Source organism: Anomaloglossus baeobatrachus, chromosome 4 (genome assembly GCF_048569485.1).
Source record: "Anomaloglossus baeobatrachus isolate aAnoBae1 chromosome 4, aAnoBae1.hap1, whole genome shotgun sequence".
In the NCBI taxonomy this organism is placed as follows: Eukaryota; Metazoa; Chordata; class Amphibia; order Anura; family Aromobatidae; genus Anomaloglossus; species Anomaloglossus baeobatrachus.
In genome coordinates this window covers 10,982,535-10,998,099 of record NC_134356.1, presented here as the reverse complement: position 1 = coordinate 10,998,099, position 15,565 = coordinate 10,982,535, and the positions used below count along the sequence as shown (strand labels likewise).

General features: G+C 39.5%; 1 protein-coding gene across 2 annotated transcripts in view; it reads left to right on the top strand.

Annotated features, from left to right (window-relative positions):
• Positions 1 to 2,471: 2,471 nt before the first annotated feature.
• The window catches only part of LOC142302537 (sodium- and chloride-dependent betaine transporter-like), a 31,758-nt gene continuing 18,664 nt past the window's right edge, over positions 2,472 to 15,565 (top strand). For both annotated transcript variants that reach the window (XM_075343633.1, XM_075343632.1), the window contains exons 1-3: positions 2,472 to 2,540; positions 13,249 to 13,440; positions 13,714 to 13,848. In XM_075343633.1, coding sequence (XP_075199748.1) covers positions 2,501 to 2,540; positions 13,249 to 13,440; positions 13,714 to 13,848 — 367 coding nt within the window. In that variant the 5' untranslated portion in view covers positions 2,472 to 2,500. The remainder of the gene's footprint in view (positions 2,541 to 13,248; positions 13,441 to 13,713; positions 13,849 to 15,565) is intronic.

The following is a 15,565-nucleotide window of genomic DNA, read 5'->3' as shown; positions in this document are numbered from 1 at the left end:
CTTCTGGATCCTGCACCTGGCGTTTATGCCGATTCTTTATTGAGTGCATCACCGGGTTTGCCTATGTACACGGAATGGCCACTTTATTAAAGACACCGGTCCTCGGAGGTCAACCTTTATCTAATTTAGACCCCTGACCCCCAAGTGCAGCATAAAATCAAGTGACCACTGCGAATCCACACCAGAAGGTGGCAAATCAAATGACTGGAACAAGGTATGGCCACGTCCATATATCGAGAGGGTTCTGATCTCCAAACACATCTAGTGACAGGGAATTCTGTGGATAGAAAATCAGAGCAGAATGTGATTAATCGTTCTGATAAAATGGATCAGGGGAGCATATGAAGGATGGTGGTGAAAAAAAAAATCTGAAAATGTGATGAATTGTTCTGATAAAAAAGGATCAGAGGAGGATGTGAAGACATATTCTGCAGAAAAAAATCAGGGGAGGTTGGGATGAATCGTTCTGATAATAAAGATCAGAGGAAGATATGAAGCAATATTCTGTGGAAACAAATCATGGTAGGTTGTGATGAATTGTTCTGATAAAAAAGATCAGACGAAGATATGAAGCAATATTCTGTGGAAACAAATAAGGGTAGGTTGTGATGAATTGTTCTGATTAAAAAAAGATCAGAGGAGGATATGAAGCAATATTCTGTGGAAAAATCAGGGTAGGTTGTGATGAATTGTTCTGATTAAAAAAAGATCAGAGGCGGATATGAAGCAATATTCTGTGGAAACAAATCAGGGTAGGTTGTGATGAATTGTTCAGATAAAAAAAGATCAGAGGAGGATATGAACACATATTTTGTTGAAAAAAAAATCAGAGGAGGTTGTGATGAATTGTTCTGATAAAAAGGATAATAATATATATTCACTTATATAGCGCTATTAATTCCGCAGCGCTTTACATACATCAGCAACTGTCCCCATTGGGGCTCACAATCTAGAGTCCCTATCTGTATGTCTGGAGTGTGGGAGGAAACCGGAGACAACCCATGCAAACGCAGGGAGAACTTACAAACTCCTTGCAGATGGTGTCCTTTGTGGGATTTCAACCCAGGACCCAAGAGTGGAATGCTACTCACTGAGCCACCCATAAGGGGAGGATATGAAGCAATATTTTACAGAAACAGATCAAGGGATGTTGTGATCAATTATTCTGATAAAACGGATCAGAGGAAAAAAAATCAGGGGAGATTGTGATGAATCAATGTAATAAAAGGAATCAGAGGAGGATGTGAAGAATCATTCAGATGAAAAAAATCAAAAGGGTGTGAATAAATGTTTTGAAAAAAAAAAAAGGATCAGAGGAAGATCTGAAGTATCGTCCTGATAAAAGGATTAGATATTGATGTGAAGAACCGTTCTGACAAAAGTTATCAAAGGAAGATGTTAATAATTACTCTGATGAAAGGAGTAGAGGAGTAAGTGAAGAATCATTCTTATGAAAGGTTCAGAGGAGAAGGTGAAGAATCTTTCTGATAAAAGGAATAGCAGAAGAAATTAAAATGTATTCTGTTGAATAAGTGTTCTCATCAAAGGATCAGTAGAGAATAAAAGAAATTGTTTTGATGAATAGATCAGAAGAGGATGCAAAAATCTTTCTGATAAAAAGACGAGAGGAAGATTTAAAGAAGCGTTGTGATAAAAGGATCAGAAGAGAATGTGAAGAATTGTTGTAATAAGAGGATCAGAAAAGGATGTGAAAAATTGTTGTGATAAAAGGATCAGAAGAGGATGTGAAGAATCATTGTGATACAAGGATCAGAAGAGAATGTGAAGAAACGTTGTGATAAAAGGACTAGAAGAGGATGTGAAGAATTGTTGTGATGAAAGGATCAGACGAGGATGTGAAGAATCATTGTGATAAAAGGATCAGAAGAGAATGTGAAGAATCGTTGTGATAAAAGGATCATTAGAGGATGTGAAGAATCGTTGTGATGAAAGGATCAGAAAAGGATGTGAAGAATCGTTGTGATAAAAGGATTAGAAGAGGATGTGAAGAATCGTTGTGATAAAAAGATCAGAAGAGGATGTGAAGAATCGTTGTGATAAAACGATCAGAAGAGTCATTCTGATTAAATGGATAGGAGGAGGATATGAACAATCCTTCTGATGGAATTAGAGGTGGATGTTGTGTTTTTTCTGAAGCCCGGGCTGAATATGACGCATCGTTCCTGAGCAGGAGTGGGGGGATGAGAGCGGCGAACGGATCCAGCGCCATTACTGGCTCCAATAATGTGGCCCTATAGGGAAGTGGCCATATTGTGCCACGTGTGGCCATAGTGCAGACATAATAGTGACAGCAGGACACAGGGTGGCAGCCATATACCAGGCACAGAGCCCCCCAGAGGGCACCAGGTCCAATACCAGCCATAATCCTCCATGTTTCTCCTCCTCCTCCTCCTCGCTGCCACTGTCTCCTGTGCCCCGGGGAGGAGGAGGATGGATTTGCCACCTAACAAGTTCTCAGAAGAGCTTTGATGCAGCGGAGATGGCGGCTCCATCCGGGCAGGTGCCGGGCGACGCTCCAGGTAAGAGTCATCTATATGTATATAGTATATTATATACAGTACAGGCCCCATAAGGGACAGTCAGGGCCAGTCCTCACTGATATCACTGAGGTATATACAGTCTACACGTTATAGCAGTATACAGAAAGCACAGAACGGCACCATGCAGTGTCTCCATAGTGGCACCATATGGAAAGCATAACAGTACCATATGGAGCCTACAGTGAAATACCATACAACATAGTACTATATAGGGCCTATATAATAGTGCCATACAGACAGCACATAACAGTACTATATAGTGCCTATATAATAGTACCATACAGGGAGCACATGACAGTACTATATAGTGCCTATATAATAGTGCCATACAGACAGCACATGACAGTACTATATAGTGCCTATATAATAGTGCCATACAGGGAGCACATAACAGTACTATATAGTGTGTATATAATAGTGCCATGCAGACAGCACATAACAGTACTATATAGTACCTATATAATAGTGCCATACAGACAGCACATAACAGTACTATATAGTGCCTATATAATAGTGCCATACAGAGGGCACATAACAGTACTATATAGTGCCTATATAATAGTGCCATACAGACAGCACATAACAGTACTATATAGTGTGTATATAATAGTGCCATACAGACAGCACATAACAGTACTATATAGTGCCTATATAATAGTGCCATACAGACAGCACATAACAGTACTATATAGTGTGTATATAATAGTGCCATACAGGGAGCACATAACAGTACTATATAGTGCCTATATAATAGTGCCATACAGACAGCACATAACAGTACTATATAACACCTATATAATAGTGCCATACAGACAGCACATAACAGTACTATATAGTGCCTATATAATAGTGCCATACAGACAGCACATGACAGTACTATATAGTGCCTATATAATAGTGCCATACAGGGAGCACATAACAGTACTATATAGTGTGTATATAATAGTGCCATGCAGACAGCACATAACAGTACTATATAGTGCCTATATAATAGTGCCATACAGACAGCACATAACAGTACTATATAGTGCCTATATAATAGTGCCATACAGACAGCACATAGCAGTACTATATAGTGCCTATATAATAGTGCCATACAGACAGCACATAACAGTACTATATAGTGCCTATATAATAGTGCCATACAGGGAGCACATAACAGTACTATATAGTGCCTATATAATAGTGCCATACAGACAGCACATAACAGTACTATATAGTGCCTATATAATAGTGCCATACAGACAGCACATAACAGTACTATATAGTGCCTATATAATAGTACCATAGAGACAGCACATAACAGTACTATATAGTGCCTATATAATAGTGCCATACAGACAGCCGATAACAGTACTATATAGTGCCTATATAATAGTGCCATACAAAGGGCACATAACAGTACTATATAGTGCCTATATAATAGTGCCATACAGAGGGCACATAACAGTACTATATAGTGCCTATATAATAGTGCCATACAGACAGCACATAACAGTACTATATAGTGCCTATATAATAGTACCATAGAGACAGCACATAACAGTACTATATAGTGCCTATATAATAGTGCCATACAGACAGCACATAACAGTACTATATAGTGCCTCTATAATAGTGCCATACAGGGAGCACATAACAGTACTATATAACACCTATATAATAGTGCTATACAGATAGCACATAACAGTACTATATAGTGCCTATATAATAGTGCCATACAGAGGGCACATAACAGTACTATATAGTGCCTATATAATAGTGCCATACAGACAGCACATAACAGTACTATATAGTGCCTATATAATAGTGCCATACAGAGGGCACATAACAGTACTATATAGTGCCTATATAATAGTGCCATACAGACAGCACATAACAGTACTATATAACACCTATATAATAGTACCATACAGAGAGCACATAACAGTACTATATAGTACCTATATAATAGTGCCATACAGGGAGCACATAACAGTACTATATAGTGCCTATATAATAGTGCCATACAGAGGGCACATAACAGTACTATATAACACCTATATAATAGTACCATACAGAGGGCACATAACAGTACTATATAGTGCCTATATAATAGTGCCATACAGGGAGCACATGACAGTACTATATAGTGCCTATATAATAGTGCCATACAGACAGCACATAACAGTACTATATAGTGCCTATATAATAGTGCCATACAGACAGCACATAACAGTACTACTGTATATAGTGCCTATATAATAGTGCCATACAGAGGGCACATAACAGTACTATATAGTGCCTATATAATAGTGCCATACAGGGAGCACATAACAGTACTATATTGTGCCTATATAATAGTGCCATACAGACAGCACATAACAGTACTATATAACACCTATATAATAGTACCATACAGAGAGCACATAACAGTACTATATAGTACCTATATAATAGTGCCATACAGGGAGCACATAACAGTACTATATAGTGCCTATATAATAGTGCCATACAGAGGGCACATAACAGTACTATATAGTGCCTATATAATAGTGCCATACAGACAGCACATAACAGTACTATATAGTGCCTATATAATAGTGCCATACAGAGGGCACATAACAGTACTATATAGTGCCTATATAATAGTGCCATACAGACAGCACATAACAGTACTACTGTATATAGTGCCTATATAATAGTGCCATACAGAGGGCACATACCAGTACTATATAGTGCCTATATAATAGTGCCATACAGGGAGCACATAACAGTACTATATAGTGCCTATATAATAGTGCAATACAGACAGCACATAACAGTACTATATAACACCTATATAATAGTACCATACAGAGAGCACATAACAGTACTATATAGTGCCTATATAATAGTGCCATACAGACAGCACATAACAGTACTACTGTATATAGTGCCTATATAATATTGCCATACAGAGGGCACATAACAGTACTATATAACACCTATATAATAGTACCATACAGAGGGCACATAACAGTACTATATAGTGCCTATATAATAGTGCCATACAGGGAGCACATGACAGTACTATATAGTGCCTATATAATAGTGCCATACAGACAGCACATAACAGTACTATATAGTGCCTATATAATAGTGCCATACAGAGGGCACATAACAGTACTATATAGTGCCTATATAATAGTGCCATACAGACAGCACATAACAGTACTACTGTATATAGTGCCTATATAATAGTGCCATACAGAGGGCACATAACAGTACTATATAGTGCCTATATAATAGTGCCATACAGGGAGCACATAACAGTACTATAAAGTGCCTATATAATAGTGCCATACAGACAGCACATAACAGTACTATATAACACCTATATAATAGTGCCATACAGACAGCACATAACAGTACTATATAGTGCCTATATAATAGTGCCATACAGAGGGCACATAACAGTACTATATAGTGCCTATATAATAGTGCCATACAGACAGCACATAACAGTACTATATAGTGCCTATATAATAGTGCCATACAGAGGGCACATAACAGTACTATATAGTGCCTATATAATAGTGCCATACAGACAGCACATAACAGTACTACTGTATATAGTGCCTATATAATAGTGCCATACAGAGGGCACATAACAGTACTATATAGTGCCTATATAATAGTGCCATACAGGGAGCACATAACAGTACTATAAAGTGCCTATATAATAGTGCCATACAGACAGCACATAACAGTACTATATAACACCTATATAATAGTGCCATACAGACAGCACATAACAGTACTATATAGTGCCTATATAATAGTGCCATACAGAGGGCACATAACAGTACTATATAGTGCCTATATAATAGTGCCATACAGACAGCACATAACAGTACTATATAGTGCCTATATAATAGTGCCATACAGAGGGCACATAACAGTACTATATAGTGCCTATATAATAGTGCCATACAGACAGCACATAACAGTACTATATAGTGCCTATATAATAGTACCATAGAGACAGCACATAACAGTACTATATAGTGCCTCTATAATAGTGCCATACAGGGAGCACATAACAGTACTATATAACACCTATATAATAGTGCTATACAGACAGCACATAACAGTACTATATAGTGCCTCTATAATAGTGCCATACAGGGAGCACATAACAGTACTATATAACACCTATATAATAGTGCCATACAGACAGCACATAACAGTACTATATAGTGCCTATATAATAGTGCCATACAGAGGGCACATAACAGTACTATATAGTGCCTATATAATAGTGCCATACAGACAGCACATAACAGTACTACTGTATATAGTGCCTATATAATAGTGCCATACAGAGGGCACATACCAGTACTATACAAGCACAAGCAACTACAGACCAGTCTCCAATCTCTCCTTCATCTCTAAACTCTTGGAGCGCCTGGTCTACTCTCGTCTCACCCGCTACCTCTCCTCTCACTCTCTTCTAGATCCTTTACAGTCTGGCTTCCGCCCTTTACACTCAACAGAAACTGCCCTTGTCAAAGTGACCAATGACCTATTGACAGCAAAACGTAACGGTGACCACTCTCTGCTTATTCTTCTTGACCTCTCTGCCACCTTCGACACTGTTGACCACCATCTCCTTCTCTCTATGCTCCACTCTATCGGCCTAAAGGACACTGTTCTTTCCTGGTTCTCCTCCTATCTTTCTGGCCGCTCATTCAGTGTATCATTTGCTGGCTCCACATCTTCTCCTCTTCCTCTCACTGTTGGGGTCCCTCAAGGTTCAGTCCTTGGCCCTCTTCTTTTCTCCCTCTACACTGCCCCAATTGGTCAGACCATCAGCAGATTTGGCTTTCAGTACCATCTTTATGCTGATGACACACCGCTATACACCTCAACCCCTGAGCTCACCCCCGCTATACTACAGAACAGAAGTGACTGCCTGACTGCAGTTTGCAATGTCATGTCTGCTCTCTATCTGAAACTTAACCTTTCCAAAACTGAACTTCTTCTTTTCCCTCCATCTTCCAACTTTCCTCAACCTGACATCTCCCTCTCTGTGTGTGGCACAACGATAAGTCCTAGGCTGCAGGCCCGCTGCCTGGGGGTTATACTTGACACTGATCTCTCCTTCACCTCCCACATACAATCTCTTGCCCGCTCCTGCCGCTTGCACCTTAAGAACATCTCTAGAATCCGCCCCTTTCTCACAATGGAAACGACAAAAACCCTCACCGTGGCCCTGATCCACTCTCGCTTGGACTACTGTAACTCTCTATTAATTGGTCTCCCCCTAACTAGACTCTCTCCTCTACAGTCCATCCTTAATGCAGCACCAGGGTCACCTATCTGGCCAACCGCTACTCGGATGCCTCTGCTCTGTGCCAGTCACTGCACTGGCTGCCCATATATCACAGGATCCAATTCAAACTGCTTGTTCTCACCCACAAAGCTCTCCACAGTGCGGCACCCTCTACATCTCCACCCTCCTCTCTGTCTATCAGTCCACCCGTTCTCTACGCTCTGCAAGCGACTTTCGACTAACATCCACACTAATTCGAACCTCCCACTCCCGGATCCAAGACTTCTTCCGAGCTGCACCAACCCTCTGGAACGCTCTACCCCAAGAAGTTAGGACAAATCACAACTTACTCAGCTTCAGACGCACCCTAAAGACGCATCTTTTTAGGGCGGCCTATCACACTCCCTAATCAGATTCGATTCACATAGTCCCTCTACAACCTCTCACAACATAGCTCCACATCAAACTCCATGGCACCCAAAGGCATCTCAAGGCTCGGGCCCACTGGTCCAGGAAACCATTATCCAGCCCCATTTCCGTGAGATGGTTGGATTGTCATTGTAAATAAGCACGTGAACCTTGCCTCTCCCCCATCTCATTGTAGATTGTAAGCTCTCACGAGCAGGGTTGTATTTTTTTCCCCTCTAAATATTGTATTTCTATAACTGTTACTTGTTTGTATATGATCCTCCTGAATTGTAAAGCGCTACGGAATATGTTGGCGCTATAGAAATAAAGATTATTATTATTATTATTATTATATAGTGCCTATATAATAGTGCCATACAGGGAGCACATAACAGTACTATATAGTGCCTATATAATAGTGCAATACAGACAGCACATAACAGTACTATATAACACCTATATAATAGTACCATACAGAGAGCACATAACAGTACTATATAGTGCCTATATAATAGTGCCATACAGACAGCACATAACAGTACTACTGTATATAGTGCCTATATAATATTGCCATACAGAGGGCACATAACAGTACTATATAACACCTATATAATAGTACCATACAGAGGGCACATAACAGTACTATATAGTGCCTATATAATAGTGCCATACAGGGAGCACATGACAGTACTATATAGTGCCTATATAATAGTGCCATACAGACAGCACATAACAGTACTATATAGTGCCTATATAATAGTGCCATACAGAGGGCACATAACAGTACTATATAGTGCCTATATAATAGTGCCATACAGACAGCACATAACAGTACTACTGTATATAGTGCCTATATAATAGTGCCATACAGAGGGCACATAACAGTACTATATAGTGCCTATATAATAGTGCCATACAGGGAGCACATAACAGTACTATAAAGTGCCTATATAATAGTGCCATACAGACAGCACATAACAGTACTATATAACACCTATATAATAGTGCCATACAGACAGCACATAACAGTACTATATAGTGCCTATATAATAGTGCCATACAGAGGGCACATAACAGTACTATATAGTGCCTATATAATAGTGCCATACAGACAGCACATAACAGTACTATATAGTGCCTATATAATAGTGCCATACAGAGGGCACATAACAGTACTATATAGTGCCTATATAATAGTGCCATACAGACAGCACATAACAGTACTACTGTATATAGTGCCTATATAATAGTGCCATACAGAGGGCACATAACAGTACTATATAGTGCCTATATAATAGTGCCATACAGGGAGCACATAACAGTACTATATAGTGCCTATATAATAGTGCCATACAGACAGCACATAACAGTACTATATAACACCTATATAATAGTACCATACAGAGAGCACATAACAGTACTATATAGTACCTATATAATAGTGCCATACAGGGAGCACATAACAGTACTATATAGTGCCTATATAATAGTGCCATACAGAGAGCACATAACAGTACTATATAGTACCTATATAATAGTGCCATACAGACAGCACATAACAGTACTATATAGTGCCTATATAATAGTGCCATACAGAGAGCACATAACAGTACTATATAGTACCTATATAATAGTGCCATACAGACAGCACATAACAGTACTATATAGTGCCTATATAATAGTGCCATACAGACAGCACATAACAGTACTATATAACACCTATATAATAGTACCATACAGAGAGCACATAACAGTACTATATAGTGCCTATATAATAGTGCCATACAGGGAGCACATAACAGTACTATATAGTGCCTATATAATAGTGCCATACAGACAGCACATAACAGTACTATATAACACCTATATAATAGTGCCATACAGGGAGCACATAACAGTACTATATAACACCTATATAATAGTACCATACAGAGAGCACATAACAGTACTATATAGTACCTATATAATAGTGCCATACAGACAGCACATAACAGTACTATATAGTGCCTATATAATAGTGCCATACAGACAGCACATAACAGTACTATATAACACCTATATAATAGTACCATACAGAGAGCACATAACAGTACTATATAGTACCTATATAATAGTGCCATACAGACAGCACATAACAGTACTATATAGTGCCTATATAATAGTGCCATACAGACAGCACATAACAGTACTATATAGTGCCTATATAATAGTGCCATACAGGGAGCACATAACAGTACTATATAGTGCCTATATAATAGTGCCATACAGAGGGCACATAACAGTACTATATAGTGCCTATATAATAGTGCCATACAGACAGCACATAACAGTACTATATAGTGCCTCTATAATAGTGCCATACAGGGAGCACATAACAGTACTATATAGTGCCTCTATAATAGTGCCATACAGACAGCACATAACAGTACTATATAGTGCCTATATAATAGTGCCATACAGACAGCACATAACAGTACTATATAACACCTATATAATAGTACCATAGAGACAGCACATAACAGTACTATATAGTACCTATATAATGGTGCCATACAGAGGGCACATAACAGTACTATATAGTGCCTATATAATAGTGCCATACAGACAGCACATAACAGTACTACTGTATATAGTGCCTATATAATAGTGCCATACAGAGGGCACATAACAGTACTATATAGTGCCTATATAATAGTGCCATACAGAGGGCACATAACAGTACTATATAGTGCCTATATAATAGTGCCATACAGACAGCACATAACAGTACTATATAACACCTATATAATAGTACCATACAGAGGGCACATAACAGTACTATATAGTGCCTATATAATAGTGCCATACAGAGAGCACATAACAGTACTATATAGTGCCTATATAATAGTGCCATACAGACAGCACATAACAGTACTATATAGTGCCTATATAATAGTGCCATACAGAGGGCACATAACAGTACTATATAGTGCCTATATAATAGTGCCATACAGGGAGCACATAACAGTACTATATAGTGCCTATATAATAGTGCCATACAGACAGCACATAACAGTACTATATAGTGCCTATATAATAGTGCCATACAGACAGCACATGACAGTACTATATAGTGCCTATACAATAGTGCCATACAGACAGCACATGACAGTACTATATAGTGCCTATATAATAGTGCCATACAGACAGCACATAACAGTACTATATAGTGCCTATATAATAGTGCCATACAGACAGCACACAGTACTATATAGTGCCTATATAATAGTGCTATACAGACAGCACATAACAGTACTATATAGTGCCTATATAATAGTGCCATACAGACAGCACACAGTACTATATAGTGCCTATATAATAGTGCCATACAGACAGCACATAACAGTACTATATAGTGCCTATATAATAGTGCCATACAGACAGCACACAGTACTATATAGTGCCTATATAATAGTGCTATACAGACAGCACATAACAGTACTATATAGTGCCTATATAATAGCGCCATACAGAGAGCACATAACAGTACTATATAGTGCCTATATAATAGTGCCATACATACAGCACATAACAGTACTATATAGTGCCTATATAATAGTGCCATACAGAGAGCACATAACAGTACTATATACTGCCTATATAATAGTGCCATACATACAGCACATAACAGTACTATATAGTGCCTATATAATAGTGCCATACAGACAGCACACAGTACTATATAGTGCCTATATAATAGTGCCATACAGAGAGCACATAACAGTACTATATACTGCCTATATAATAGTGCCATACATACAGCACATAACAGTACTATATAGTGCCTATATAATAGTGCCATACAGACAGCACACAGTACTATATAGTGCCTATATAATAGTGCCATACAGACAGCACATAACAGTACTATATAGTGCCTATATAATAGTGCCATACAGACAGCACACAGTACTATATAGTGCCTATATAATAGTGCTATACAGACAGCACATAACAGTACTATATAGTGCCTATATAATAGCGCCATACAGAGAGCACATAACAGTACTATATACTGCCTATATAATAGTGCCATACAGACAGCACATAACAGTACTATATACTGCCTATATAATAGTGCCATACATACAGCACATAACAGTACTATATAGTGCCTATATAATAGTGCCATACAGACAGCACACAGTACTATATAGTGCCTATATAATAGTGCCATACAGACAGCACATAACAGTACTATATAGTGCCTATATAATAGTGCCATACAGACAGCACACAGTACTATATAGTGCCTATATAATAGTGCTATACAGACAGCACATAACAGTACTATATAGTGCCTATATAATAGCGCCATACAGAGAGCACATAACAGTACTATATAGTGCCTATATAATAGTGCCATACATACAGCACATAACAGTACTATATAGTGCCTATATAATAGTGCCATACAGAGAGCACATAACAGTACTATATACTGCCTATATAATAGTGCCATACATACAGCACATAACAGTACTATATAGTGCCTATATAATAGTGCCATACAGACAGCACACAGTACTATATAGTGCCTATATAATAGTGCCATACAGAGAGCACATAACAGTACTATATACTGCCTATATAATAGTGCCATACATACAGCACATAACAGTACTATATAGTGCCTATATAATAGTGCCATACAGACAGCACACAGTACTATATAGTGCCTATATAATAGTGCCATACAGACAGCACATAACAGTACTATATAGTGCCTATATAATAGTGCCATACAGACAGCACACAGTACTATATAGTGCCTATATAATAGTGCTATACAGACAGCACATAACAGTACTATATAGTGCCTATATAATAGTGCCATACAGACAGCACACAGTACTATATAGTGCCTATATAATAGTGCTATACAGACAGCACATAACAGTACTATATTTATGCTTGACGCCCGGTTTGTGTCTTCTTCCTCAGGATCTTCGGTCGGTGACTCGGCCACCAGTGATCGGCAGACGTTGCCTCCTTCCCATGAAGCCCCTCAGCTGGAGCTGTATGAGCGGGGGCAATGGGGCAGCAGAGCGGAGTTTATTCTCTCTGTCGTGGGGGGGATTGTGGGTCTGGGAAATATCTGGAGATTCCGTTATTTATGTTACAAAAATGGTGGAGGTGAGAAAAATGAGCTTTGTGTGCATGCGTGCGTGTGAAAAATGTACAAATATAACCCCCAAAAATCAACTACAGCCGCATCCAGAGCTGAACTCATAATTCTGCAGTCCACCACTTGGAATCCATGTTCTGTACAGACAGTTCTCCACCAGGGGGCAGCAGATACTTGTGTAAATTGTGCACCTGGCATTGAAGTGCAGCTCTGGATGTGAAGATTAGTGATTATATAGTACATTAGATCCTTTCTTATTATCCGACCCTCTTTCTCTCCAGGTGCATTCTTTATCCCGTACCTCATATTTCTGGTTACATGTGGGGTCCCCATCTTCTTCCTTGAGATTGCACTGGGGCAGTATACCACTCAGGGACCGGTCACCGCGTGGATTAAGATGTGTCCCTTGTTTTCCGGTAAGTCCTGAAGAAAATGATCTTTCAGTGTTGATGAGGCGCATGCGCGCTGTAATGCATCGTGGGAGATGTAGTGCATCATAAACCACACAATGCTTCCTGTGCAGCTTTGGTTGTGACCGGAGGGTGATGTCAGGAGTCAGTGTTTATATGTGAAGTGAACCTCATGCTCCAATTCTTTAGACTCGTTGTCCTTCCCATTGAACCACTTAGTGCGGATTAGATCTTGGAACCAGTTGCAGTCAGACTGGTTTTACTGGTGCACGATTTCCTAGGTATTATCTGCTGCCATCTCATCCGGCTAAAAGAACATTGGGGTGGAAGAATTGGAGTTGTGCCAGAGAACCTTCTTATGACCCAAAAAGATACTGTGGAATCATTGAACAGTCAGGGAAAAAGTGGTCGCGCATGCGCAAAATCAAAGCTATCAGCCAATGGAGAGAATTGCGCATGCGCCGTCACCTCTTTACTGGCAAATCTCTATTCTCTAAGTGTAGGTCATGCTAAGGCACATTCACTGCTGGTACCTGTATCTATCTTAAGAAAGGGGCCCTATTGAACAGTTAGTGAAGTGGCCGCCCTTTGTGCACAATCCAAGATATCAGTTAATGGAGAAATTCGTGCATGCGCCGTCACCTCTTTACTGGCAAATCTCCATTCTCTAAGTGTAGGTCCTATTATGTCACATTCACTGCTAGGACCTGCATCTATCTTAAGAATAGTCAGTGAAGTGTCCGCACATGCACAAAATCCGAGATGTCAGTCAATAAAGAGAATTGCGCATGCACCATCACCTCTTTACTAGCAAAGCTCCATTCTCTAAGTGTAGGTCAAATTATGGCACATTCACTGCTGGTACCTAAATCTATCTTAAGAATAGGCCCCTTTGAACAGTCAGTCAAGTGGCCGCGCATGCACAAAATCCTAGACATCAGTAAATGCAGAGAATTGCGCATGCGCCATCACCTCTTTACTGGCAAAGCTCCATTCTCTAAGTGTAGGCAATATTATGGCACATTCACTGCTGGGACCTACATCTAGTTTAAGAACAGTCAGTGAAGTGGCCGCGCATGCGCAAAATCCAAGATATCAGTCAGTAGAGAGAATCACACATGCGCCGTCACCTTTTTACTAGCAAAGCTCCATTCTCTAAGTGTAGCTTATGCTAAGGCACATTCACTGGTGGGACCCGCATCTATCTTAAGAACGGGGTCCACTAAGCAATCAGTGAAGTGGCCGCGCATGCGCAAAATGAGGTACATCAGTCAATGGAGAATTGCACATGCGCTGTCACCTCTTTACTGACTGGCAAATCTGCATTATCTAAGTGCAGGTCATATTATGGTACATTCACTGCTGTGACCCACATCTATCTTATGAACGGGGTCCACTGAACAGTTAGTGAAGTGGCCGCGCATGCGCAAAATCCAAGACATCAGTCAATGGAGAGAATTGCACATGCGCCATTACCTCTTTACTAGCAAAGCTCAATTCTCTAAATGTAGGTCATATTAAGGCACATTCACTGCTGGTACCTGTTTATATCTTAAGAACGGGGTCCTCTGAACAGTCAGTGAAGTCACCGTGCATGCGCAAAATCCGAAACATCAGTCAATGGAGAGAATTGCACATGCGCCATCACCTCTTTACTGGCAAATCTCCATTCTCTAAGTGTAGGTCATATTATGGCACATTCACTGCTGGGACTCACGTTTGG